Source organism: Thunnus albacares, chromosome 12 (assembly GCF_914725855.1).
Source record: "Thunnus albacares chromosome 12, fThuAlb1.1, whole genome shotgun sequence".
NCBI classification, from domain to species: Eukaryota; Metazoa; Chordata; class Actinopteri; order Scombriformes; family Scombridae; genus Thunnus; species Thunnus albacares.
Window position 1 is genome coordinate 6,799,113 of NC_058117.1, and position 16,645 is coordinate 6,815,757.

Here is a 16,645-nt window from a genome sequence, read left to right on the forward strand (position 1 = left end):
TCTGTAGGCTAATCCAGGGGGTACTTCAGAAGATTGTTGAGTTTCTCAAATAACAGAAACTACTTTTTGATTAAAAAAAAAAATCCAGACATTCTGTTACCCCTGAACACCTCTATATGACCTTTAACTTCAAATGGTAAGCTAAAAGTTATGGATAAACAGCTTAATGGCTTAAGTAATGGAATCAAAATTGATGGTAAAAAGTGATGGATAATGGTTGAAATAGTTAACTAGGAGTGACTATTACTTATTGCTAACTATTTTAATACTTATGGTTAATGGTTAAAATAGATAGCCATAAAAGTATGGAAGTAGTTAGTGAGAAGTAAAAGCTGATGATAAGCTAAAAATTGAAAAAGTTAGCTAAAAGTAATGGATACATAGTTGAAATAGCTAAATGTATGGGATAAATGGTTGAAATACTTAAAGCTAAAAGTACTGGTCAGTTCGAAAGGTTAGCTAAAAGTAGCCTAATGGATACTGAAAAGACCAGCTTCTGCCAAGTGGTAGGCTAGTAGTACAAACTTAAAGTGGCCTAAACACTAGTTAAGTTATATGAAAACATTTTTGCTTTAATTAGGATAATTAATAGTTTTAAATAACATCCAATTCAAATGAACATATTTGGAAAATGATGGGTGTCGTTGAAGGCTTAGCTTAACTTTATCTACTTGACTTCATCTAACAGGGCTGGTTGGGAAACTGAAAAATGTATTCAGCAGAACATTTACTACAAAAAGAAGAAGAATCGCTAACACGGTAACACTAAAAAATGCTGGAAAACAGAATGTAACTGCTCGGATTCACCCTCTCTCCCGCCTGTAATGAAGTGTAGCCGCCTGCTATGACTGAGCAATGTGGTTTTGCCTGATATTGAGGGGCCGCGGTTCAGCTTGAATACACTTGCCCTTGGCCAGACAGCAATGGCACTTTTTCAAGTCCGCGGTTTTCCACTCTTGTTCCCGCCGTTGCCACCGCAGGAAACATGACGGCGAGCGTCACTCTGTCAGCAGCAGAGCGTGGAGGATCAAATCTGCACGCGCGTAACCTTTCATAAGGCGAGGCCGCTGTCCGTGGTGCTGAAATCACTCTGCTTCCCTGCAAACGTAAAGTGGCGCTGCTCATGCTGGCTCATTTATTCAAACATCGGGGCGGAAATTACACTCAAAGTTAACTGTGACAGTCGGTCCCAGGCAGCGATGAGACCACCCAATTTATGTTTTGAAGTGAATGAACAAGAATAAAGAGCCCCCCCCCCCCTCTCTTTCCTCTCTCTCACTCATGCAAGAGAGAGAGACAGACAGACAGACAGAGAGAGAGAGAGAGAGAGAGAGAGAGAGAGAGAGAGAGAGAGAGAGAGAGAGAGAGAGAAAGGGGGGGAGGGAGTCAATTCAAGCAGGGATAATTAAACGAGTGGTTTACTATTGGAAGATAACATCCGACGTTGAGGGAAAATGCAAGGAAAAATGGGAAAACAAATCAAAGCCGCATAACAATATCAGAGGAGGGAGATAAGAGTCTAAATCGACCATCATCAGCGCTGACGTCCAGCGTTGGCAGATGCGAGCAGTTTCCTCCGGCTCTCAGCATCCAATTACAATGGACGAGCTCAGCCTGTGTGGACTCTAAACCGCTGCCCAGTCGGGAGCGAGTGAAAGCAGCGAGCGGAGCGGAGGGAGGGAAACAATGCTCTGGCTCATCTATTTGCAGTGATTTGAAGTGGGATTCATCTTTTTATTTTTATCATTTTGTTTTTCTTTATTTTTTATTTATTTATTTTTGTCTGAGCAAGTGAGGGGACTGCTGCCAAAATCAAGTCCGTGCACGCAGTGAAACGGTAGGTCGCAGTTGTGTGTTGAGGGGAAAGGAGGACAGAGTGCGCTTGGGATAGTAACGCAGGGGTTCTCAAATGTTGTTTTTCAGCGACCGCGGCGCACACACACACACATTAGGACCGCGGACTTACATAAGACACAATTTAATCCTAAAGACCCCATAAAGGAGGATTGTTTTTGTTGTTGTCTGTTGAAGTATAAAACTGCATGCAGTGTACTTTGCTACTGTAGATTATAGTGTGAGAGTGAAACAAAGACTTGAATGTGTTTTGTGACTGGGATTATAACATGTTGAATGAAGCCGAGATGAAATCATTATTTTGAGACTCAGACGACGCTCAGGTTTCATATATTGGCTATATATTGTATATGGTCCAAACTAATTGATATGAATGAAATGGACAAAATATTAGAAACAGCTCTCAGTTTAAAGCAATACAATTCAACAGCACCACAACATACAGTACACAGAGGGTCACTGCGGTAGATGATCTCCACTTGCCCATTTCCAAAATGTCACTGTTTCATGTTAATCGGTAGGCCTAATAGTTCAACTGATAACAATAGACTACATTTATAGTCTAACCTGTGAATAATATAATTCAACATCACCACATACAGACTCCAAAATTGCCATAAAGTTGAATCAGCATCTCTCTAAAACCGTTTGTACTCAAGCTGAACATTATAACCTTCAAGAAGATGGGTTTTATTGCAGGGTTGTTGTATTAGACCTCATTTTAGGTCTGTTTAATAAACTGGCAACTGATCCCCATTATATCCTATAGCATAAACTAATTATGCTGATTATGTTGCTCAAATGGTCTCTCTTATTATAAAAAATATATTTTTTTAAATAAATATCTTTTTGTACAAAATAACAAATACCAAATGGGTCACAGCAGTGATACAGATTCTCTACAGTTTGTCCTATCATGCCGCAGTCCCATATCACTTAACTAATATCTTCATTTCAAAATACATTTTAGAAACAAACCAGTTTCACTGCAGAGCCACTGTATATTCAAATCCCATGGGGATATTAAAGTGATACTGTTGTGATGGAAAACAAAGTATAATAAGATCACTGCTGAGCACAGCAGACACTCTATAAGAATCTGACAGGATTGGAAGGAGTGACACTATGGGAGATGCCAAGAAGAATATGATTAGGTCACCACAAGCTGACTGTTGCATACTACAGAATCAGTATACGTCCCTACAGGAAGACCATCATGCTGGAAGTGTCACAGTTTCTTCCCTACGGCCAGAGTTTTAATGCACGTCTTTCTGGTTAATTGCTATTCTGCACATGAAGCACTGTGGAGCCAAACGACAGGCCCCTGGATAGGACCTCGTTTGTTTAAGTCCAAGGGTGTGGTATCTGTCTTGCGTGGACAGATCTGTACTGACAAGTTGACTCCTTATGCCTGCAGAGATCTTTAATTTTTCATTGGCTACTGTCTACCAGACAATGATGACTGAAATCTCTCTCGGCTGTAATTGCATAGCACCCCAATTCTGGCCTGACTCGAGAATGATACTGGCATACGGCAAAGATCAACTGAAATAAGAAATGCATGAGGAAAAATGATTACCTTTACAGTTTCATTATTTCCTGTCTATATGCCAGACTGCACAGATAACCACAGTATAGGCTACATGCCAGAATGTAATTTGACATATATCTGTGATTTGACATCCATCACTTGCTGTCACTTCCATGGCAACAAAGAAACATAATTTATGAAGATACAACAACTCCACTCCCTCTGCACTATTGCACACCCAATATTAACTGAAATGCAATATAGCAGAATGATAAGCAATCCTTATCGGAGCATTGTTTTCATTTCATTTTAGGATACACACACACACGTTCCCGCACACTTTTATTGCTGCTTGAGTAACACCTGCACTTTCAACTGAACTGCCATAAAAAGAGGGATATTTACAATTCAGATTCATCTAGCCAGGACACTGGGGAAATACAATAATACAAGAGCAACCCCCCCCCCCCCCCCCCCCCCCCCCAAAAAAAAAAAACACAGAATCAAACATAAATTTATTCATGTGAATACTTTTATTAAAATTGGACAAAATATTTAAGTGAATTGTTCTGCTTCTCAATAGAGGAGTATGTGAGGAGGAGGATCCATCTTCCAACCTGTCTAATCTGATCCATCGATTACAGTGAGAATCAAAGCTGTACTGAGCAATCGTGTATGTGTCCACTGTTGCTTTTCTCATTACTACACACTCCCGCTCCTCCAGTCATATACAAGAATGGGCTAAGAGGAGTGGCTTGCAACCAGATTGATGAAAATGTAGCAAAAAGAAACATAAAAATCAAACTGCTCATTCTACCCTGGCATAAGCCAGTGACTCATAAATTCTGCAGCCTGTCAGATGAAGCTACTGTGAATGAAATTGCTCTGATCGATTGCATCAACCAACCTTGACAATTAGAATGGGCAGTGTGTGCATGTGTGTGCGCGTGTGTGAGAGAGACAGAGAGAGAGACTTGAGAAAATTGGCATTTTGAAATGGGGTGACAAACACAAAAAATCATGAGAAAACATGAGTCGGTGTCAGACAGGTGAGGCTGACACCGAGATTCTTTTTGACATGTGAAGAGCAGGAAAGACTGACGGTTACACGATTTATGAACCTGCTGCCAGCGTGTTCACTAAATGCCTGAAAACAATGAGTGACAAAGGCACACACACACAAGCACACAGACCACGGTAGTTGTCATTTTGAGACATACTCTTATTTACTTTTACTTTTACTTTCTGTATGTCAAATATGAAGCTTGATCCAGGAGACAGTTAGCTCAGCTCAGCATAAACAAGGGGAAACAGCTAGCTTGGCTCTGTCCAAAACTTTAAGAATAATTTTGCAAAACTGAAATCAAAATCTAATGACAGCTAGTGGGTTGTTTGCTTACGTTGCTGGCACTGTCAATCAAATCTGATCAAACCACACCTAATCCCAATGAAGCAGGTCAGCTGATGCTTAGTTTTGAACTCTTAATTACTATCAACTAAATGAGTTTTTTTTCAAACATTTAACTTTGATTGTTGCTTATTTAGTCATGAATATTTAATATTATTAGGAAAAGCTTAAGACTTGAAACCATTCTTTCAGGGGTTTTAACAACATAGAGAGAATTAGTCCTGTCTATTTTTGGTACCACACTCTAATAAGGCACTATAAAGGGTTTATAAGATGTAACTAATGGCTTTAGCTACTGTAATAAATCGTAATAATCCTTCATAGATCAATTATAAACCAATTATCAAAAACAATTTTTGGGTTGCCTGGTTGTGGAAAGTCCCTTTGGTGTCCTTTCTGTTTGCTAAGAATGCAGTTATTAAATGCATCAATAAATGCTTAATAAGTTGTTATAAAGGGACTTTGGTCCAGACCTGCTGCTCTTCTCCAGAAGATTTGTGGTTATGCAGTCAAATTAGTCAAAATGATTTTTTTCAACCTGGCAACCCAAACGTTCTTAGCAATGGCTTATGAGCATTAGTAAGTGATTGCAAACCCTTTATAAAGGGTGCCTTATTAAAAAGTGGTGCCAAAACTGGAGAAGAGTAATCCTCTCTTCATTATTAACAATCTATGATAACCTCAAACTATTAAAGTAACAATTTTGCAGATGGTTAGAAAACCAGTAAAGGTGCATTAGACTGCAAGCATGTGTTTGTGTGTCTTTATCACTCACTGGCATTTAGTAAACACGCTGGCAGCAGTTTCATGTAACTGGGGCAGTCAGTGGTAACCAGGCCACCATGGCCTAAAGGTTAGAAAAGTGACCTTGTGACTGAACGGTCACTGGTTCAATCCCTGGCCTGGAAAGATAAATCTGGTTAGGGAAAGTGAAGTAGTAGTGCTTGCTTCTCCATCATTACCACTACTGAGGTGCCCTTGAGTAAGGCCCTTAACCTCAACTGCTCCAGTGGAGCTGCTCAGTGACCAGCAAAACAGACTGTGTTTGTACTGGGCAGCCTCCAGGTATGAATGTGTAACTGTATGACTGTGATCAGGGTGTTCCTGAAAAAGAGAGCATTGCTCTCAGAGAAAATCCCCTCAATAAATAAAGGTTAAAAAATTAATTGCATTGTCTGTTATAAAGCCTACCTTATTATAAAATGGCACACTATTATGTCTTAGATATATTTTATCTGATATAAATATTATCTGTGCATAATACTTTCTTCATTGTGAAGTCATACATATTTTACACAGCTTTGGCAATATTTCCTCTGTTTAGTCATGCAGATAAAGATTTGGAGGAAAGGAAGCACAAAATAACAAAAAAGAAATTCATGAGGCTTAAAAGGGGTTTAAAATCTCTTTTTAAGCTTTGAAAAGCAAGATGATGTGAGGGTATGATCACTAAGGCCATTTCTGGACATTTTGGTGCCCCAGGCGAGCCATCCACTGGATGAAATTTAACTCAATTTAACTTCAATCAACTGCTGTTCTGTGCCATGTCTTCTTCTTTAAGTTAGAATCTTTATGTGCACGGTAGCCCCTCTTACGCATTATCCTGATTCTAATCATATTCTATGGAACATAACCTGCTTATCCCTGTGTGATTCTAACATCATCCAGCTCACTGATTATCTGCGCAGGAGTGTTTTTAATGACTTCACATTCCAGGTCATTTCTATACTGAGGTGCAGGTATTGTCATCCTTCCTTGACAGTAAGCGCATAAAAGTAAATCTTTTGCGGAAAATGGATATTGATTATACAGTTATAGCCGCCGTTTTGCTTTTAGTTCTCAATTATCTTTCATAAATCAAATTATATTGCACGAGTTCAAAACCACAAAACTTGTTTCTCTGAAGTACTTTGTTCAAAGTGAATAGAGGATATATGTAAGCTTTCCAAATCATGTGGCGCAGCAGTGCTGCAGTCCACTGTGCAGGGGAAAAAAAGTGCTAACACAGCTACAGCCTGTCTAGCATCATATCGCCACAGCCAAAATCTGAGTTTCTGTGCAGTTTATAGCAATAACATTTGAGCTTTCTGCTGGCCAGCTTACATTACCAACAACAGTCTTTGCATCGCAGACAGGCCTGTCACAGCAGTTTATCATTGGAACTCTTAAAAAGCAGAGATTTATCGAGTTTGTCTCAGTACGGGGAGACGGAGTGAGGGTTTTAGACTAAATACTCCGCTGGGGGAAGTGGCAGAGTGCTGCTGCTGCTCAGAGGGTGATTTTGCTTGAGATAGCCTGAGCTTCACACACATATCCACATGCAGACACACACACACACACACACAAACATGGCAGAAATAACTATCACACATTCATTTACTTTGTTTCTCTTCAACACAGACATTCACAAATGCAATCCCAAATCCCCCCATCCACACACACACACACACACACAAGGCTTTCATGGTGAAAATCAATGGCTGCGCAGCCCAGCTGGACAGAGTAGTAGTGGAAAAATAAAGAAATCAATGCAGTCTTATTAACTGAGCAGAACTTCCTTTACCGCTGACACAAAAATATGTGTGAGTGTGTGTGTGCCAGCCTGTTTGTATCTGACTTGGTCTGCGTCTATGAATGATGATGGCTGTTGCTGGTTGTATGCGGGATGTGCAGGTGTGTGTCTTCCTGTGTGTGTGTGTGTGTGTGTGTGCGCGCGCGTGTGCGTGTGTGTCTGTGTGCCAGTCAGAGTGTGTGTCCTTGTTGGTGGCTAGTGTTTGTGCACAAGTGCTACTTTGTAGGCGTGCTCTGCATGTTTATAAGCATGTGTATGCGTACGTGTGTTTTCGTGTGCATGGTTGAGACTATCGCTCAAAGTCAGTATGTTACTCTTGGGTTAGTGCCACAGTGTTCTCCCAGTGCCTTGGCCTCAGTCTATTTGTGGACAAAAGGATGCTCTGAGACAAATGATTTAGCACCTGTCAGTCAGAGCAGAAGGACGAGAGATGAGAAAAGAAAGAGGTCAGCGATGGGAATAGGAAATGATGGAGGCTTTCAGAGAAATCGCGAAGGGAGCAGGGAAGTAAAAGAAGGAGAAAAAGGAAAGGAGGGAAAGAGTTCAAGCTGGAGAAAGAGAGAGTCGGAGTGAAAGAGAATTTACGATTTAGCTCTGGGTCATCACATAGCTCAAATTCCTGCGAGCAATTTCCCCCAAGAAATGACAGCTTCTATTTCTGCGGAGTTGTTTGTCTAACAGCAGCTCACAGGAACTGTGCCTGGCCTTCAGGCCCCGTGAGCAGACCTTCCCTCATCACAAGAGTTACCATAACAACGGATGAGGCCGACCTGCACCGGTGGCAGCACAGGGATGTGAACTTTGCTTCTGCCTCCAGCACTCTGGCTGTCTGCTGCACCTCTGACACATCAACACCTACCCTGCTTGGAAAAATAAGAGAAAATCAGAACAGCACTACATGCAGTGAATCCTCTGCACTGTGAATGTTTGCCAGCCAGGCTGTGATTGTTGAGCAGAGGATGATTTGTTTGAGGGCATGGAAACAAAGCACTGTGTCAAGAATAAGAGACAATTGTAATTTCAGAAATGCCCAGATAAACAAACTCCAAGCTGCCGGAGTCCAGCGCAAAATGATGTTTGCAGAGACGCAGCGTGGGGATACATTTTGGGAGGTCGACACTGATATTGAATGCTGGACATGCTTCGTCTGATGTGCAGTTTATTAGATTTCGTTTGGCATTTGTGGACTGACATCTGCCCTGGCTTTCAACACTCAGATCTATGTACACAACATTAAGCTCTAATCATCCTATTTACACATTTTCACACTGTCAATAGAGATATAGTGCTGACCTCGTTTTTTTTTTTTTTTTTTTAACACTGAACAAAGCACCCCCCCTCTATGGAAACGTCTACAGTGCCGAGAGCGGCTTAGCTAACAAGCATCTGATTGTGCAGATTACGCATGTACCACAGAGGATTACTGAGACTGAAATGAACAAATTGACCTCTTAGCACTGAAATCCCACATCAGCATGACAAAAGATGAGAGTCAAGCACAGTTAGGGCGACTGAATCTGACATAGAAGAGCACACACTGTAAGACAAGTCGCAGTAAGCAACATTATTTGAAGAAGTCTCTCCCTTAGCGTTGTTTTATTTTCGTCACCGTCTTCTGTCTGTTTGTGCAGACCCTAATAACTCCATAGGTTATGCTTGTCTCTACATCTCATCAGCCTTGTCCTAACATTGAATGCGTGGCATGATTTCCGCCCAGGCTTTTTAAAGAGAGAGTAACATTGAAATGAGCAGAGAAATGCATAAGCTATTTTCTCTACCTGGCAGGGTGTCATTTGCATTGATGCTTGGCTCATATTCTAACAACAAATATCAGAATGTGCATCCTGTTCTGTGTGTATTCATATCCTAGGGCAGGCAAGTGTCTTTTCCTCTCTGGTTCCCTTCTGACACTTTTCATGCAAGTCAAAGCTATTTAAAAGTCATCTCACTGTGAGAAGTAACAAAAGCTCAATGACAGACCAAGGCCTTATTCAAAATTCAATTTTTGTGCTTTCTCTCCCCAACAATAGAAATACGTAATTTCTCTTCACGCTTGTTTGGAGAGCTCTAGAGAGGAAATGGCATGCCTTTGTTAATAAGAGTCTCTGTTTTTGCTGAGAGAAGACGATTGAACAGCTTATGTAGGTCACATTGTATTAATCCAGCTGGCTATCCTCATAAATGCGCTCTAAATCAAACATGCAATATTAACATCCAGTTCAATGCACATTCACTTAATAATGCAGCGTCGCTACACCGAGAACGACTTCTCAGCCACTGAAATAGTGATCTTAGTGCTTTTGGGCTCGGGCATTAAATGACTGCCATGGATAATAACACTACAATTGAGACATGCTTGATATCAATCTGACAGAACAGTTCAAACACCCTGCAAACTGAATATTTATCAGTCACACTTTATTTCAGACACAGGACCCTTTCATCAAGTTGCTGTGATGAAATCTGAATGTTTTCTAATACTTAATAAACTAGATGATCTCCAAATCATTCTGAGCTATATGTAAATGCTATCAATTATCTGTCTGGGTGATTCTGAAATCTTAAGCAAACTAGAAATTTCACAAGTCAGACAAGCTTAATGGGATGTGGAGACACAGTCAGACTGCACATGAATGTTTTATTACAATGTGAGACTTTAGATTGGATCGATGATATGTCTGCTTCTCTACTGGATGAAGATTCTCTAGAAGGAAGCCGCAAAGCACAATAAATCCACCTGCTGTCACTGGGCCAGAGTGACAGGCTCAGTGTGACATTTCAACGTGTATTATATCTACAACCCAGCAGTATCTTCATGTGATTTGCTGCCGATGAACAATTGTGAACACCGGGCTACATGGAATTGGACAGCGAGTCTGAAGCCGTTTTGATGTGAACAGTCGAGCGGAACACTGAATCCCTTCCGGGCTGTATAGAAATAAAAAAAGTGCATGGATGACTTGCTCAGTGATGGGTTTATATCAAAGGAAGATATTGCTGTTAGGTGTAGCAAGCAGCCAATGCTGATGTTTTTTCAGATCAGATGATTATATGATTAGTGCTGGTTACCACTTGAGACTTGCTTTGAGGAGTTAAATGTGGTTTCTGAGATTACAGGGGTCAAAATGGAGCCTCTCTCTTTGCTGTAAATTTGCACATCGGTGTGTGTGTGTGTGTGTGTGTGTGTGTGTGTGTGTGTGTGTGTGTGTTTGTCTTTGTAAGACAAAGAGAGAGATGGAAATAGAGTGTGAGTGTGTTTGCGCATGCATTAAAAAGACAAGAGAGAGGTCCTTGAGGCAACCTGCACATCTTTTATCACATCTTTAATTAATTGAAGCCCATAATAGAAGCTACTGCTGCAATTCCACTGAATAGACAAATCTGAATGGGGAACAGGCAGGGATGAGGAGATACTCTAACGCTCCCCTGCTTTTTTATCAATCTTCCCTTGCTATTTCACAGTCATCTGCATATACAATATATCTGCAGCTACTGTCAATCTTTGCTTTGAGGATCAAATGAAGAAGAGGTTTGTCATTGTAACTGAGGGTATGAGTGATTGATGCTTACTTTTTATCCTCCACCTTCTCTCCTCAGGTTTTGTCTCTAAAAGGTCTGCTGTAAAACCACCATGGTCCTCTTGTGGCTCTCCAGACTCATCCTGATCATCCTGGCCTTAGTCCCCCAACCTTCACTGGAATGTCCCTCCGGCTGTCGCTGCTACAGCCTCACAGTGGAGTGCGGATCTCTTGGGATCAAAGAAATCCCTCAGGGTGTCTCTTCTGTCACCGAGGTCAGTTAGCCAATCGACAATAAGTTAGGGAACTAGGCATTGCATTGCAGCTGACCCCAACTCTCACATCAGTGATTCTGTGTCAGTTGACTTCCTCTCTGATCCATTCTTATTACCCTGAAATGATTGTGGTTAATCAATTCGCCGTGACCCTTTTTGATGTAAGCCTGAGGGGAGGGGCTGCGCTACTGGCTGTGCAATTATTCATTCTTGCTCAGAAAGTGACTCTCACACACCCTCTGATCATCTGTTGAGAAGATGTTTAACATTACACGGTCTTTTCCTCTTAGGTTCAGGCCCCCAACATTACTGCAGCTCATGAATATTAATGAAGACCATGTCCCACATAAATTGTTCCATTAACCTCAATCAGCAGGTCTATCTCGTCGATCATACTTTACCTCATGGGCCCGTGTTCTCTTCTTTGAAAACATCACCAATGAATGCACATTACCAATCAAGCAGTCAGTCATGTATTGTGTATCAAACACAGAAAGCACTTCTGGTGTAGCTCCAATCACTCAAACATTCTTTTTATGGAGATTTTTTTGTGCTTGAAAACTCAAGCACAAAAAAGGATAAATGCTGCTGCAGAGTCATTATTATCATGAACTTCAACTGGCTCATTCCACATTGTTTGTATTGCCTACATTAACATATATCCAAAGCTCTGCACAGCCTGGTGAGTGTATATAGCTTTAAAGGTGGCCGTGTTATTAATGTAATCTCTCCTCATGGTTAATACATTTTTATACCCACTGAGCACAGCACTGCAACAAGCGACGCTCACTTTTCTGCACAAAACATAACATTTCAAACATCACATCCGCTCCTCTGTGTCTTTAATGCCATCAATTTGTGATCATTGTTCTAATTTCATTTCCCTTGTCTTTCCTGAAGACATTCTTCCTCCAGGATAATGCTATAATGCAGATTCGTCTTCAGGACCTGACTCGGCTGGGCAGCCTCCATTACCTGTACCTCCAAAACAACAGCATTTCGGCACTGGAGCCCGGGGCATTTCTAAGCCAAGGCCAGCTGCTTGAGCTGGCCCTCAATGGTAATCTCATCCATCTGGTCACCCCAGACATGTTTCGGGGTCTGGAGCACCTTCGAATCCTCTACCTCGCCGGCAACCAGATCACTCGAGTCCAGGATTACACGTTCAGGGGGCTGCAGGTTGGTTTGTGTGTGCTGAGATAAAGGAATGGATGAATGGATGGATGGATGGCAATGTTTAATGCTCATTTTGGTTTAAGTGTTCCAAAAACTCCAGTTCATTTTGGTGAAGTGAAAAAAGCTAGGCTTTTGCAAGCACAGCTAAAACTATTCTAAGATGGGATGCCTTTTTATTGCCTGACACTTTAAATCCGACTCATAACAACATGTCTGACTAATCCCTACCATACCGTGATACAGACTGAGTTGGGTGGAACTGAGTCGTCCTCTCTTTACATCTGACATTTTTATTCCTCCTCCTTCAGGTTACACTTTTCACATTTCCTTCCTCTGCTTTATGTCTTTTTACTGTCTGCAGCGTTTGCAGGAACTCCACCTGCAGGAAAACAGCATAGAGCTACTGGCGGAACAAGCTCTGTCTGGCTTGTCATCTCTGGCTCTGCTGGACCTCAGCAGAAATCACCTCCGCACCTTGGGAGCCTCGTCGCTCAAACCGCTAGTCAGCCTGCAGGTGCTCCGTGTCACAGGTAGGCAGAGCGAGGACAGAATTCCTAGAGCAAATTATGTTTGACGGTAATATGATATAATCCTCCCAGACTCAATTTGCTTTAAGGCGCCTTGAGATATGAAAAATTCTTCCATTCCACAATTCAGTAGAATAGACCTGTATGAACTATGAAATTCACTCACTACCACTGAAATTTTAACAACTTGCCACAACTAACAAACTCATGTCAAATAGAATGAAATGCCCTTAAACATATTTTACATATCAAAGGGTTTTACCCTACCGTAGACCTTTAATGAGAAAAAGAAAATATGAAGAAAGACTTTTAAGGAAAAAGAATTTTAAGGAATGAGTTGAAGAAGCTGCCTCTGAAAGAGGTACTCTTCCAAGACAGTTGGTGCAAACAGTTCTCAAACAATGTTTAAATTACCAAACTACAACATAAACAAAATATACGTGTTCACCAAACAATTTAGTTGTTTTTCTTGACCTGTCAATCCTATCACATGATCTTCATCAATGGATCAGGTTCACTCAGTTGTTTGATTGAGATTGTACACGATCAAATTTCCATTTTTTCTGAGCACTTTTGGAATTCTTGTCCATGTAGGCTTTAATTCATTCTTGACCTTGGAAACAGCATTTGAAAAATCACTTACTCCATGTCTCCCTTGCTTCCATTCCCCTCCTCCAGAGAACCCATGGCGCTGTGATTGTGCTCTGGGCTGGCTAAGAACCTGGATCAGTGAAGATGGTCAGCGTCTGTTAAGCTCTGCAGAACAGCGTCGGCTGATGTGCTCTGAACCACCTCGCCTCTCCCACCTCAGCCTGGTGGAGGTTGCTCCAAACAGCCTGGTCTGCATCCCCCCCGTGGTGCAACTCGAGCCAAGCCACCTGACTGTGCGACTCGGGGAGAGCCTCCGTGTCTCCTGCCAAGCCTCGGGATACCCTCAGCCTCAGGTGACCTGGAAAAAAGCTTCCCATGGCAAGGCTCTGCTATCGCCTCGTGGCCTGGTTCAAGAGCTGGGACCCAATGGTGAGCTCTTCAGGCCCGGAGCTGGAGGAGTGGTGACAGCCCTGCCAAGCAGTGGGGGGATCAAGGTGGGAGGTGTGGGAGGAATTCATGGTCTTGTGCGTGGGACTGAGGAGGGTGGTGAGAGGGACAGCTTTGATCCAGACATGGGTAGTGGCATGCTTTTCCTCAGCAATGTGACGGTGGCACATGCTGGGCGCTACGAGTGTGAGGCGTGGAACCCTGGTGGCGTGGCTAGAGTTACCTTTCACCTGGCTGTCAACATGTCCTCCTCCTCATATTCATCCCAGTTCTGGCCTCGTTTGAACACACACACCTTTGTTTCCTCTTCATCTAATTCCTTCTACCAGCCAGAGGTTCTGGATGTGAGCCAGGAGCCGCTATATGAACAGGACAGCATGGACTTCAATGCCCTTGGCCCTGCCACACAGACCGCCATTGCTGTTGGCATCTCCTTGCTGGCGCTCACTGCTGTTCTACTCTTGATTATGATCTACACTCGTCACCAGCAGTACCGTAAAGAAGAGGGTGGCTCCTACTGTACCAGCAAGGAAGAGAGCATCCTCTATGTGAACGACTACTCTGATGGACCCACCACCTTTGCGCAGCTAGAGGAGTACCGAGACGACCACGGCCACGAGATGTATGTACTCAACCGAGCCAAGCCTGTGGGGTCCACCTCAGCCAGGTGTCACATGATAAGCGGCTTTGTCCAGCAGACGGGTATGAAGGAGGCTCTCCTGGACCATGAAATGGTGCAGACACTGACCAGATCGGGGGGAATGGGGCTACGAAGAAACCCAGCAGATGGTAGAGAGGGACCCCTAACAACAGACCCAGAGGAGCTCTTCCTCAGTCAAAGTCTCCTCTTCGGATCACAGGTTGCCTATGAGATCCACTGCTAAGGGGTTTTAATTGTGTTCTAAGATGAAACAATATGCTGATGGACTTAATTAAAGACATTAAAGAAAATCGCCTTGGTGCAATGATTTGAAGCATCAGATTATTATGTGGTCTTCAAAAGAGGGGAGAGCACCAGTTAGTGGTTGTTGGGGGAAACCTCAATCACAACAAGCCTCTCAGAGAATCTTATCTGATTGATTGTATGACATTAAGATGGGTCAGAGGGATGAACAGTGATAATTTAAATGGAAAAAATACAACTGAACCATACCTTTCTCACTCCAAATCAACCCTTTAAAGATAATTTGAACTGGCTAACCTTATCAGAAATGGTTAATACAACAGTTGACTATTTTACTGTAAATCCTCACATAAGAGGTTCAAATTGTTCAGCGCATAGTGGGAAATACCAATATGATTTTTTTTCTTCAGGTTTTGTGTACTTTGTCTGTGTTTTGTGTAAATATAACAAAGCTAATTTTCACTGTGAAGTACAGTTGTTTTGTGGACCCTGTTGCAGATCCCATTAGAATTAGACCTAAACCAATCCTCTTACTGAAACTGCACTGTCATTACCCATATGTGTGAGTGGGTGCAGGTGGGTGGATTTGTTTGAAGAGGTTCATTTTGAATGCAGCAGCAAGTCTTTCTTTTACATTTTTACCATAGCATTGTATTCCTTGATGTTAACATGCCATGGTTGTGTTTCCTTTTTTTCCGACTTGCAACACTAGAACAAAGAATTAACATTTCCATTGTCCGAAATTTAATCTTTGGTGGAATTAATTCCATTAACATCTGTGTGTAACAACCATTCTAATGTGAATAGTGTACATTTTGTCTTTGGTTTCTACATAATAAAATGTATTTTAAAAGATCAGTGTTTCTTTTCTTGCAAGGTCAACCCTTCACTTTAATATAGTTGTTCTTCTGGTGATAACTGTAAAAGCTTACTGTTTTTTCTGCCTTTTTATTACTCCCTTCAACACATGAGATGAAGCTGGTAGGTCTGAAAGATGTGTTTTTATAGAGTCACTGCACTGCTTTCAGTCACTGTATAGAGGTCAGTCCATGGCCCATAAGCTCTTTATTCTCCCCCTCTTCTGCTAAGCACTGTGGTATCATATGTGCTTTCAGAGCAACTTGTGGACTAAGATGCAAGAATGCTGTTTGAAATGTGTTTTGAAATGGCAAATAATCTGTACCTCATACCAATACTGAGACCTTTATTGATTCTCATCCAAAAAATGTCAATATTCTTTTAAAATAACTGCTATTTCAGTTTATATGGCTTTATTCTAACAACTACATTAAATACATTGGTTATTTCATGATAACTCAATAAGAAACACAAATGGAGTGTGATTCACGATGGACTGAACATATAGGGGTGTTTTTGATTGTTATTTCTATGCAAACTCAGCTGTGACTCTCAGATGGCACTGTATGTACAGATTCAACAACACCAGCAGCTGAGCTAATACCAGGGACAAAAGTAGAACATTTCCCAAACACTGAAAAAAAAACCAGACCTGACCAAAGCCCACCACCACTCCTCCTTATTACAGCTGAAGATGTATTATGCAGCCTATTTCGCACAATGAAATGTGAAATACTGTTATTCCAGTTGTCCTACGAAGCAAATGGATTTCCTTTGTGCCTACTGTGATACAATTCTCAGGCTGTGTCAGTACATGTCCAACAAAGCCCAGCTTACAATGGTTGTCATGGGCACAATGGATTTGGTACATATAAGAAAGCAGACTAATGCTGCTGTCACTGGCTGAGTCTTACTTTCCCTATCTTCCTCACAGTGGGTGGACAAAAAAATAGAAACATGAAGAAGACAGTAGAATAATCCTGC

The 16,645-nt window shown here is 41.8% G+C and overlaps 1 protein-coding gene across 1 annotated transcript; it reads left to right on the top strand.

The window, feature by feature from the left end:
- Window positions 1-1,435: 1,435 nt before the first annotated feature.
- lrrc24 (leucine rich repeat containing 24) lies at window positions 1,436-15,607 on the top strand. The gene is made up of 5 exons (XM_044368502.1): window positions 1,436-1,837; window positions 10,963-11,158; window positions 12,059-12,337; window positions 12,696-12,864; window positions 13,540-15,607. The coding sequence occupies exons 2-5, from the start codon at window positions 10,997-10,999 to the stop codon at window positions 14,781-14,783; spliced, it is 1,854 nt and encodes a 617-aa protein (XP_044224437.1). The 5' UTR covers window positions 1,436-1,837; window positions 10,963-10,996; the 3' UTR covers window positions 14,784-15,607.
- The last annotated feature ends 1,038 nt before the right edge of the window (window positions 15,608-16,645 follow it).